The sequence below is a fragment of the Rhinichthys klamathensis genome, unplaced genomic scaffold (genome assembly GCF_029890125.1).
Source record: "Rhinichthys klamathensis goyatoka isolate OS25496 unplaced genomic scaffold, OSU_Roscu_1.1 h1tg000110l_1, whole genome shotgun sequence".
Classification (NCBI taxonomy): domain Eukaryota; kingdom Metazoa; phylum Chordata; class Actinopteri; order Cypriniformes; family Leuciscidae; genus Rhinichthys; species Rhinichthys klamathensis.
In genome coordinates, this window is record NW_026606648.1 from 3,517,570 (window position 1) to 3,530,646 (window position 13,077).

Sequence of the window (13,077 nt, forward strand, 5' to 3'; positions counted from 1 at the left end):
CTATACTTTATATAATATATCTTGAATTAAGAATAAACCCTTTTTTCCCCCCTAACTCGGAATTTTTAAAGCATTTTTTTCTTTCCTTTTAAGCATACAGTATAAAATTTTGTGAGGTTTAAAAAACATTTGGCAGTCGGTTAAGAAAAATACATTTGTTAAAGTTACATTCTGTGAAAACATCCTGCCAACATACTTTTTAAAGCTTTTTTTTTAAGCTTTAGAGATGGTGTTTTAGCTCTGTTTGTACTTGTAGTGTTGGCAGGAGTCTGTCCCTTGAGGCCTGCCTCTTCCTATTGTATTAGCAGAGAAAGAGATTAAGTCTAAATTTGCAGTCTGAACGGAACGGGCGGAAAATGAACTCTTGCTTCACTTTGATGTCCAGGAGTCCCTTGCCATGGTAACAGCAAGCTGTTTTTTCCCCCTTGTTCAGGAGATTACATGGGTTGTTGCTCCATATGACCCCGCTGGTCAAACGGCCATTGCAGGCCTTGCAGAACTTAATAGAGTTTAAAATGTACTCACCCACTTTGCCATGAGGTGCAAAACCTGTGAGAGGGGTCTTTCTTTCTTTCTTTCTTTCTTTCTTTCTTTCTTTCTTTCTTTCTTTCTTTCTTTCTTTCTTTCTTTCTTTCTTTCTTTCTTTCTTTCTATATAAAGTAGCTGTTTCAATACATTGCAGCTTCTCCAGTAACAAGCTTCTGCTTACTTTTCATATGTACAGCATTTTTTTGTGGATATTTATTTAAATAAAATTGTGATTTAATTGTCTTCAAAACTCATAAGACGTGTAAACTTTTCAGCCTCTTCATTTTCCCTCAAAGAAACAAAAACAAGCCCAAGATGGCTTATAACAAGCGGACTTGGCAACTATGATTCTGATGCTGATTTTAATATCAGTAAACATTTCTTATAATTATCATCAATGTTCAAAACAATGATAAGCAGTTGTGCTGCTTCATACTTTTGTGGGAGCTGTGATACATTTTTTGTACCTTAAATACTTTAGGTTTAATGTAGTTAGCTACTCATTGTTAGTAGCTTAGTAGTGCAGCTACATACATTTTCAAAAGGGTAGCTTGATGAATAAATTCAATTATGATAAGTCTGTAACTTGGGAAGCTACAGTTTCAGAGTAGCTTCCTCAACATTGCTCATTAGATCAAGTCCTCTCCTCAAACCCCTTCAACTTTAACCTGCATCTCTCCAAGAGGAGAAAAAGTGATAGTGTGAAAGAGCAGGCGTTTTGTCACATTTACTCAGAGGTTTACCTGCTGTTTTTCTATAAAAAGAATGCCAGCTGTTTAGATCCACACACAAAAGATACAATCAACACAAATAGTGGAGCGGTAACACAGTTTCCTGCCTCCCCACATGGCTCCAAGTGGAGGCAGCCTGCCGGAAAATCACCTGTTTAGATGACAAACACTGCAATCCCCTGCAATCCGCACATTCTCCATGTCTCCTTCCTGCTGCCCCACCAGTAACAGAGTCTTTATCTGCCCCGCTGTGCTGCTGAGTGTTATATAATGGGCTTAAATACTATTGATCGAAATGGTAAACAATAACTGGACACTTCTCCATATATGCCAAAACATAAAAATGACAGTCTAGGCTCTTTTTGTATTTACTTGACCTGCTCAATTTCTTAGATAAATAACCTTAAGATCATTGATTGCATTATTTTGGTGTACATTAAGGTGTATTAAGGTGTACATATCCTCAAATTATAACGATGCTTCGATATTAAAATTCTGTCTCATACCAAAATATGCTATGACCGATAACGGTAGCTTGTTAGCTAATATGTACTTGTTATAGCAATTACAATAACTGGGTTATAACTAGGTAGTAACCCTTCCCCTAAACCTAACCTTAACCCATGTATACTGATTACCAGTACTGTCTTGGGTAAGTACACTGTAAGTACACATACTGTAAAATAAAGTATAACTCCGATAACTGATAGACCAACATTCAAATTGATGCTCTTTTGTCTAAATAAATGTAAAAAAAAAAAAAAGATAAAAAAGAGCTAACAATTATAAATTCCCAGCATTATAAAGTACAGTATGAAAATGTATATTCATTTTGAGATTTGCTAAAGACTGCATTTAACTGTTATTAAATTATTGTTTATAAGTGAGTGTTAGATGATGACAAATGTGATCAAAATGTAAAAATAAATAAACGAACATGCACAATTAGAAATATCCAATATCAGCATCTACCGATTTTCTTTTTCTAAGAATAAAAAAAAAAATAGACCTCAGTTTGGTGCTTGTGTGCATGAGACCATATTTGAGACAGGGTGTACACCTTTAAGATACTTGCTCTGAAACAATGTTTGACTTTCCTTTTAAGTTAAGCTAGGAAATGAACTAAAGCAGATTCAGATGTCAGTGGATCACTAAAGATGATCCTATATCTATAAGCTCATGTAATTCATTGGACTTCTTATCATTCCAGGAGAACGTGTTTCATCTTCTCCGTCAAAGTGAGAGGGAAGGGGAAAGAAAGAGAGAGTGTTTGCCCTCAGATAGGGTGAGAGGATTATCTATGATTTCAATCCCTGCTTGATATTGCCATCCTTGTCCATCTCTCTCTCTCTCTCTCTCTCTCTCTCTCTCTCTCGTGTGCGCTTTCTCTCTGCATCTCGCCCCTCTCAGAAATACATGTTTTTATTATCTGAAGATGTTAGCCCAAGATAAGATGCTCTCTACACAGGCACCTTTCCTGCAATCACAAAGCTATTCTCCTTTTCTGTTTAACAGCATAAGCACTCACTGTGTCACTGGGTTACTCTGCAAGGAAATCACAAGCAGTTTGAAATTATACTAATGCACAACGATAAAAAAGGCTGAGCCTATTTGTTTTTAAGTAACGTCTCCATGTTGCCTCTGCATACAGAAGAATCATTTGCAAATCTCTTGACAAATGCTAAAGATGAAAGGCTGAAATGTCCTGAAGTCTTTGAGAGCTTTTACCGCTCACAATAGCCACATGGTGAGGCATTGAGGAGCTAAAATCGTTGCCCTTAACATTTTGGGTCGCTGATATTATCAACCGGCACTTGACTTTTGCAGAAGGACAAAGAAATGCCGGCCACAAAGAGGCGATTTCTGTGATTAGTGATAAAAAAGGGTGACTTTCAGTCCAGGGGACATAGTATCAATCTCAGCCAATTTTAGGCCACCAACATGAAATATGATTTCATAAGACAAATGCGGTGTCATTCTTAATGTGCTTAACCTTTACTGTCAATGAAAAAGTATTGATCGCTCCGTGGTATTTTCTCATCATTTGATTTCAGAGAGCCTGGTAATATATGATGGTGTGATAAGATGAAAGATGAATGGCAGCTGAATGCTCTCACTTTAACAAAGCTGAATGGCCCCTGCTGAGAGATGGGGGGTGCGGACAGAGGAGACAGGAAACACGAATATAGGCTGAAATTTGTTAGAGACGGATACTTCTTTAGTTCCTCCTGATACTTCTTTAGTTCACCCCAAAATCAAAATTATGTCATCATTTACTCACCCTTGTGTCATTCCGAATCTTCTTTTTCCAAGAAATAAAAAGGAAATAGCATAGAATGTTCTGGTCATGCTTTTACATGTAATTACATTTCTTTTACAGTACCATTCAAAAGTTTGGGGTCAGTAAGATTTTTGTAAAGAAATTAATGCTTTCAGCAAGGATGCATTAAATTGATCAAAGGTGACAGTAAAAACATTGTAATAAAATAAATAAGATTTCCATTTCAAATAAATTATGTTCTTTTGAACTTTCTGTTCACAAAAAAATATATATCTTGAAAAAAAAAATATCACGGTTTCCACAAAAAATATTAGGCACCACAACTATTTTCAACATCGACAATACTAAGAACGTTTTCTTGAGCACCATCAGCATATTAGAGTGATTTATGAATGATTATGTGACCCTGAAGAGTATTGATGCTGAAAATTCAGCTTTGCCATTACAGGTATAATTTACATTGTAAAATATAATAAAATAGAAAACAGTTATTTTAATCAGTTACATGCAGCATTGTTGAGCATAAAAAACTTTTGAATGGTAGTGTGTGTCCTTTTTGAAGCCTTAAAGCTTCACCCACTGTATTATTATAAATTTTATGTTGATGTTCCACAGAAGAAAGAAAGTCTTGTTTGAAAAAAGACATGTTTGAATCGCCGTTAAGGGGAATAAATGATGATGTAATTTTAATTACAGTGTGAACTATCCCTTTAAGGCACAGTGGCATCAAAAATATCATCACCGTACACCTGTGAACTCTTGTTCTGACAGCATCTTTTGGGATTATACGCTTTGTGATTCGTAGCAAAAGCAAACTCAGAACTTGTCAAAAAAGAATAGCAATTTGATTTCAGAAATAACCTGCTGTCTATATCACTGTTGACTGCCATTAGGTTATGCTGTTTTTTTACTCTTTCTGTCTGCTGTCACCGCGCTTGCTCTCCTACGTCTGCTCGGAGCGCTGTTTCCATTACTGCCTCATAGTGATGAGTAATTGGGGACTCTGTGTGCAGTCCTGTGTGAGCTCTTGATCTACTTAAAGAACCTAATAAGCCTGTATTCTGCAGCCCTGCAACCAAATAAGCACTGCATTCACCCGGCTTATTAGGAGGTTAGCTTGATTTATTCAGCTGTGTGTTTGTATGTGTGCTTGCATGTGTTATTAACATGAGATGAAAGTTAAAAAAAGAGTAAAAGTTTGCCTGCCTGCCTTTATCTATCTATCTATCTATCTATCTATCTATCTATCTATCTATCTATCTATCTATCTATCTATCTATCTATCTATCTATCTATCTATCTATCTATCTATCTATCTATCTATCTATCTATCTGTCTGTCTGTCTGTCTGTCTGTCTGTCTGTCTGTCTGTCTGTCTGTCTGTCTGTCTGTCTGTCTATCTATCTATCTATCTATCTATCTATCTATCTATCTTAAGATTTGCAAACCAATAATTGCATTTCTCAAAACAATTCGTACAAACAGCACCACACAATGGATTACCTGCAAAAGCCTGTAACTTGATCAAATTCCTTAGTACACACACATATATATATATATACACTCCCCTAAAGGATTATTAGGAACACCATACTAATACTGTGTTTGACCCCCTTTCGCCTTCAGAACTGCCTTAATTCTACGTGGCATTGATTCAACAAGGTGCTGAAAGCATTCTTTAGAAATGTTGGCCCATATTGATAGGATAGCATCTTGCAGTTGATGGAGATTTGTGGGATGCACATCCAGGGCATGAAGCTTCCGTTCCACCACATCCCAAAGATGCTCTATTGGGTTGAGATCTGGTGACTGTGGGGGCCATTTTAGTACAGTGAACTCATTGTCATGTTCAAGAAATCAATTTGAAATGATTCGAGCTTTGTGACATGGTGCATTATCCTGCTGGAAGTAGCCATCAGAGGATGGGTACATGGTGGCCATAAAGGGATGGACGTGGTCAGAAACAATGCTCAGCTAGGCCGTGGCATTTAAACGATGCCCAATTGGCACTAAGGGGCCTAAAGTGTGCCAAGAAAACATCCCCCACACCATTACACCACCACCACCAGCCTGCACAGGGGTAACAAGGCATGATGGATCCATGTTCTCATTCTGTTTACGCCAAATTCTGACTCTACCATCTGAATGTCTCAACAGAAATCGAGACTCATCAGACCCTTTTCCCTTTTCACACCATTCTTTGTAAACCCTAGAAATGGTTGTGCGTGAAAATCCCAGTAACTGAGCAGATTGTGAAATACTCAGACCGGGCCGTCTGGCACCAACAACCATGCCACACTCAAAATTGCTTAAATGACCTTTCTTTCCCATTCTGACATTCAGTTTGGATTTCAGGAGATTGTCTTGACCAGGACCACACCCCTAAATGCATTGAAGCAACTGCCATGTGATTGGTTGATTAGATAATTGCATTAATGAGAAATTGAACAGGTGTTCCTAATAATCCTTTAGGTGAGTGTATATATATATTCAGTTGTAATCAAAATTATTTAACCCCCATTGCAAATCATGTATATTGGCAAAATTTACAGACTTTCAGATCTTTGCAATGAACAAATCAAACTGAGTAATTGAAATAGCTTAACACATGACTTCTGCAGTCTCAAAATTATTCAACCCCCTGAATAGAATCCCTCACAACAGCACAAATCTGCAAAACAGGTGTTGTCTCAAGCACACCTGATGCAACTAATCAAGGGCTTCATTAGTTGCACCAGGTTTACTTGAGCTAGAATACGTGAAATATCAAATGCAAGTTCAAAGTTAAAGGAACAGTGGTTACACTACCTGGATGGGCCAGAAAAAGGAAACTATCAATGGCTGCAAACCGATTTCTGACAAGGCAGGTTCAGAAAAACCCTTGCAAAATACCTGCAGCCAGATTTGGTGGCAACAGGCAGAGGCTTCAGCTTGCACAGTAAGGCACGTACTAAACGCATGCCAGAACTCCAAGACATACACCACTACTGACCCAAAAGCAAAGAAAAGTCGACTCCAATTTGCTCAAAATCAGATAAATAATCCACAGAAGTTTTGGGATTCTGTTCTATGGAGCGATGAAACAAAACTATAAACAAAAAGGAAATTTTCAGCCCTATGGATCAGCGTTATGTCTGGAGTAAGAAGAATGAAGCATGTTAAAAGAACACTATGTCTGTTAAGCATGGTTGGGCTCGGTGATGCTCTGGGGCTGCTTTGCATCCTCTGGCACTGGAAACCTGCAGCGTTTGGAAAGCAAGATGGATTCCTTGAAGTATCAAGAAATCCTAGGAGAAAACGTCATGCTGTCGATGAAGAAGCTGAAGCTTGGGCGTCATTGGACCTTCCAACAGGGCAATGATCCCAAGCATACCTCAGATTCCACCAAGTTTGGTTGCAGAAGAAGTCCTGGAAGATTCTGACCATCACAGTCAACTGACTTGAACCCTAGAAAATCTCTGGTGGGATTTGAAGAAGGCGGTTGCAGCACACAAACCCAAGAATTTTACTGAACTGGAGGCCATTGCTCATGAGGAATTCCTCAGAAACGCTGCCAGAAGCTGGTGTCTAGTTGTACATCTCGTTTGCAGCCGCTCATAACAGCTAAAGGGTGTTCTACTAAGTACTAAATATGCTTGCCATGAAGGGGTTGAATAATTTTGAGACTGCAGAATTCATTAAAAGTTGCATTTTCAGTTGAATTTGGGGAAACCACTTGAAACATTTGTTGTGTTGAGCTATTTCAATTACTTTTTTCATAAAAGGATTTGTTCATTACAAACAGCTGAAAGTCTGTATATTTTGCCAATAAACCTGATTTGCAAGGGGGGTTGAATAATTTCAATTCTAACTGTATATATATGTACTGGTATTTGAGTTACATTATGTCAAGTATATTTCTGTATAATGTGAAATACAAGTGGACTACTGTAATATAGCATTTACAGTAAGTATACAGTGTTATAGTATAGTGAACATTTTCTGATTACATACCTTTTCTACAACGTGATTGAGGACACAGTTGTTCTCCCAACATTTGGCTATATCTTTCGACCCACCACAGCAATTATTGAGAACACGGTCCACAAGTGGCCTAGCCTGGATGCCAGCCCGAACCCCGCCCACAACATTTTTTGGTCGGGAAGTTCGGTCTGGACTCGATCCATTGAGGAGTAATTATGATCAGTCAAAAAATGTTCGGGCCAATCAAATTGCCAGGGCGGGCTTTATACGATGATGGACAGATGATCTGCAGTGACGTAATCATCACGTTATCAAAGAGCGCTTGGTTTGAACTGGTTTCCCTCAGAGATGACTGCAGCTGGAGAATTGAGATGTATAGATTCCGCTATCGCGTCTGTCGTAGAAGAAATTGACAGGGCATTAATTTTAAAAGACGAAAAGAGAACTGCAATAAAGGCATTTGTCGATCGTCAAGATGTGTTTGCTGTCCTTCCTACAGGATTCGGCAAAAGTTTAATTTATCAGCTGGCTCCGATGGCCGCTAAGAATATGGGACACAATGAAAAGCCTGTTGTCATTGTGGTTTCTCCTTGGGTCGCACTCATGGAAGACCAAGTAAAAGAAGCAACCGAAATGGGCATCAGGGCGATGCAACTCATGTCAAAGCCATCGCTACATCAAAAAATGGTGACGCAACTGTACTCGCACACCATACCCATACTGGTAATCACTGTAGGCCTACCCCTTATGAGCGGTTTATTTTTTAAATATAAATAATTAGATGATGTTACTCAATTCAGTTTATTTGCCAGACTCATGTCCAAAACACCACGCAAGACAGAACAAATAAACAAGACAAAGTACAAGTACAAGAATTACTCATCATTTTGTATTTAAATCATCATTAAAACATAATTTTGGCTCCCGGTCTCTTTTCTCTGAAGACTCAAATGAACACGCTTCTTCATCCTGGTGTCTTTCGTCGTCTCTCCATTTATTAAAATCAGTCAAGTCGCGCTCCAACCCTGTTATAAAATTGAGACAGGTCAGACAAATGCGAGCAGATTTGTTGGCTTTACTGTCGAGATCTAATCCTAAACGAAGAACTTGTTCATATATACATTCACATTTTCTATTTCGTTCAAAAATGTTTTTCGAGTTTGCAAGTACTCTGCGAATCCTTAAATTCTTTTTGCAACACCGGCAAAGGTCGTTAACACTCATTTTTCTTTTAAATACTTTTTCGTGAGTGCGTGCAGTGCAGTTCAGTTCTGTTGATATGAGTCGCTCAACACACTCCACTTACTGCGTTGCTCTCATTGGTTGTAGGTCTATCTAATTGAGTGCAGAGTTTTTTTTTTCCTGGTTCGATTAAGACACGCCTCATAATCAAAGCCCTATGGAGCAGTATCAGACTCACATTCTGAATAGAATATGAGTATGACGAAGTCAGGCTACAAGTGGCCCTTATTTAATCAGAAACATGTCTTCAATTTTGTCATCTTCTTCCTCTTCCTCTGTTTTGCCTCCGTACCCTTCCACCACACATCCTTACTCCTCTTCTTCTTCCCGGCTGTTGACCCTGTTTGTTTCCTTGTTGTTCTTCCATTGTCAGAATTTGTAACACTGTGTTGTGCTCTGTCTATATATGCTTGGCAATGGCAAATGAAGCTTCATGAGATGCACCTCTGAGCTATCTTAGAGAACTGGAGAACTGGTTTAGAGATCATCTAGCCCTTTACATTTCCCTTCATTAGTGAAATAAAAAATTCACCTCCACAATTCAGGACACATTTACAAAAAAAGTCTAATAGAAATGTATAGAAAATGTAAAAAATAGTTTATGACAACTAGTTCAACCATTTTGCATTTAATGACTTATGCAAGGAACTAATATCTAGATGTTTTGAGGGTTAAGACTATTCAACAGGGAACCAGTATAATATATTTTGATCATCAACATGACATAAGCAATTGATAATGTAGGAAACAGCAGACAATTGTGCATAATCAATTGCATAAATGTACCAAAGCATTTGCTATTTAATCAGAATAATGAGAAATTGCTTTTATGATGTGCACAAGTAACTACATGATGTGGAGGTTGAACAAGTAGTGAATCTCAGTTATGATCTGAGAAATGCACCCAAGCGTCAGTATTGTATTGTTGACAAATGTTGGCACTTATGTTGGCAATAATGTTGACCAATGAAAAAACATTTTACAAAGTTTATAATTTTTTTGTCCAGAGAGACTTAAAAATTAGGAGAAAAATATAATTTACCATTAGTGGAAAATGTTAGCAATTACGCTTTTATTGAACGTTTTTATTTATTGACAAATCTGAGAAAAACAAGTTACATTTTTCCTTTTATGCTGCTTTTTTAACAGTCAGCTTTATTTTGAAAAAAAAAAAAACAATCAAAATGGTTCATTCAGTTTCACAGTTTTGTTAATTTTCTTAATTGTTAAAAAACCATAAACATACATACATACATACATATATAAAGGAAAAAAGGAAAAATTTTGTAATTTACTCACCCTCCTTTCGTTCATGCATGGAACATCTTTATCTTTAATCCATTAAACAAAAAACATGAATGTGCTCTATTTCAGTTCTTGTTTGACTTAAGTATTATTGGTTCTATTTGGTATAAATTGATCTAATTTAAAGCTGTCACCATATTTAAGAATGTTTGTGAAAAAGACCTCTAAATGTAATCAATTCTTAATGTAATCAATTTGTCAAATCATTAGTTTTTTATTCTGTTCACTTCCTTAGCTCAACCCTCTGGCCAGTCAGGCAGCGGTTGCCGCGGCAGCAGCGATGGGCTCAATTGCTGGGTCACAGGTGTTTGGGAATGCTCTCTCCAGTCTGCAGGGGGTCACTGGACAACTGGTCACCAATGCACAAGGACAGGTACGTGCATAAACAAACCGCACATTTAAAAGATTATGCCCACATGAAATGCACATGTAAGCTGAAGTGTTCCCCACGTTAATTATAGAACTATAAGACGAAGTACAAGTAGATATGGAGAAGTGTTCTGAAGTGGTGTGAACATGATATTCTTTATTAGTGTAATGTTACTCAGATACCTAAATCCACTCTTCAGTACTGACCTCCGTGCCCCGTCTTTAGCCATGTTAGAGCGAGCCAGAGAGGGGCGTTGTGTTTAGATTGGACAACAGTGTGGGAGTGCAGGGGATAAAATGCTGACCTTGTCATATTTACGGAGCCGGCTGCAGAATTGTTCCATCAGTATCCAGAGGCTTGAACGATGAGGCTTGTCAGACCAGGGCCCTATCTAATGAATCATCTTATCGCAGGTGCGCACCGCTCCCATATTAAAGGAAAGATTGTATAGCCAATGTGCCCTTTCACGCTACAAACAGCATTATTTACCTTAACCCTTGTCTCATTCCCCTCCTCGCATTGACACTTTCTCTTCTGTACGATGGAAAGCATTATTTGAGAAATTGCATGCTGGGGGCCACTTTATGTAGCCGACCCACTCTTATTGAAGGCTTTATGGGTGCTTTTAACAGTTTTGGCTGTAAATGTAATCCAAAAAAAATCTAATGGCGTTTTATATGTAAAAGGAACCATATGCACAGTGACGGCAGCACAATAATTCGGCTTATCAACTTTTAACGGGGAGGAGAAAATGGTCTCCATATCTTTTGTTGTTGACGTTAAAGGCAAATGATTGATTGATTTGTCAAATCAAACTCATCTATAACCTAGTACAAACAGGCCACATTAGGCAGGTGCATGTGGATATATACATTTAGTACACACAAATGTATATAATAAACATACACTACCACTCAAAAGATTGCGTTCAGTGCAATTTTTTTTATAATGTTACAAAAGATTTCTGTTGTAAAATATATCACGGTTTCCACAAAAATATTAATCGGCACAACTGTTTTCAACATTGAAAATAAGAAATAAGCACCAAATCAGCATAAGGATGATGTGACACTAAAGACTGGAGTAATGATGCTGAAAATTCAGCTTTGCATCAAAGGAATAAATTACTTTTTAAAAGATATTAAAATAGGAAACAGTTATTTTAAATTGCAATAATATTTGACAATATTACTGTTCCTTACTGTATTTTTATTCAAATACATGCAGCTTTGGTGAGCATAAGAGACGTCTTTCAATAACAACAAAAATCTTACCAACCATATACTGCATATAAAATGTATGTTATTTTATACATTTTTATTTAATTTTTATTATTATAAAACTTTTACATATTTATATATGTATGTATTCTTTAACTTTTTTTAATTATATGAGAACAATTTACAATAAGGTCTCATTTGTTAATATTAGTTGTTATTAGTTTTATTAGTTTAGATATTAGATATTAGTTTTTCTCCGAATTGCATGTTTATATGCCAATTTTTTTTTTATAACACGCGATTGGGAGATATAAAGTCAGAATTGCATGATATAAAGTCGCAATTGCGTGTTATAAAGTCAGAATTGTGAGACATAAACTCGCAAAAAAGTCAGAATTAATAAAACTTTTTAAAAATCAACACCCTACGTTTTAAAAGATAATTGCGATTTTTTTATCTCATAATTGCGAGTTGGAAATTCTGACTTTATAATTAGGCAATTGTGAGTTTATGTCTCACAATTTTTACTTTATAACACGCTATTCTGACCTTATATCTCGCAATTCTGAGAAAAAATATCCGAATTGTGAGATGGAAACTCGAAGATAAAAATTCAATTATCTTTTAAAATGTTTTATTCTGTGGCGGAAACAAGCAAGCTTACATAAGTTAACCAATGTTAACTAATGAAACCTTATTGTAAAGTGTTACCAATTATATTTATTTCCATTTTGGGACCATTGTTGGGTCACCACATCAAAATAAAAAAGGGTTAAGAACTATTGTGTTCAGGTATAACTTTTGATAAATATTCTGAAGATTAATGCACAGTTCTTGTCTGTATTTAAAAAATGATATTGTGTACGATAAATTGTCACTCATGTGAGAACACACCCAAGTGTGTGCATGTGTACGGTAGATGTTACCTAACAAACTGGTATGGCCTTGTCTATACTGAAAGTGCCTGCAGGGCTTGGCTGGACGTATTGGCATGGCGATGCCGTTGATGGGATGCGCTGTGTTTGTAGTGTCGTGGCGGCTGACACTGGCTGACATAATCAGGTCACTGAGACGGTCAAAGCCCAGGGCTACAGGCTCTGCTCTCGACCTTATTACTGAGGCACATTATTCAGTTTGAGCCTGCTAAAACACCCACCACCCTTCTGAGCCTCGTCCCCTGCCCTTCTTTTGCTTTTAACATTAAAATGATACTAATACAGGCCGCAGACGTGGCCAGGGGAACAGCAGATGCTGCCACAGACCCAAAACAAAAAAAAAAAAAAAAGAAGAAGAAAAAGGAAAAGGTTGGAGTAAAGGGACGAGGCAATGTGTTGTTTTAGACTGAAGCACTCTTTGTTCGGATAGGGTGTTGATTTAGCCCTTAGGCGGTAATGTTGGCCTGATAAAAGGTTTTTAACACAATTCTGGCCGTGTTGC

At 37.3% G+C, this 13,077-nt stretch overlaps 1 protein-coding gene across 3 annotated transcripts in view; it reads left to right on the forward strand.

Annotated features, from left to right (window-relative positions):
* pou6f2 (POU class 6 homeobox 2) overlaps positions 1-13,077 on the forward strand; it is a 132,040-nt gene that overhangs the window by 97,312 nt on the left and 21,651 nt on the right. For all 3 annotated transcript variants that reach the window (XM_056254189.1, XM_056254191.1, XM_056254190.1), the window contains one exon: positions 10,286-10,423. In XM_056254189.1, the coding sequence (XP_056110164.1) occupies positions 10,286-10,423 (138 nt within the window). The remainder of the gene's footprint in view (positions 1-10,285; positions 10,424-13,077) is intronic.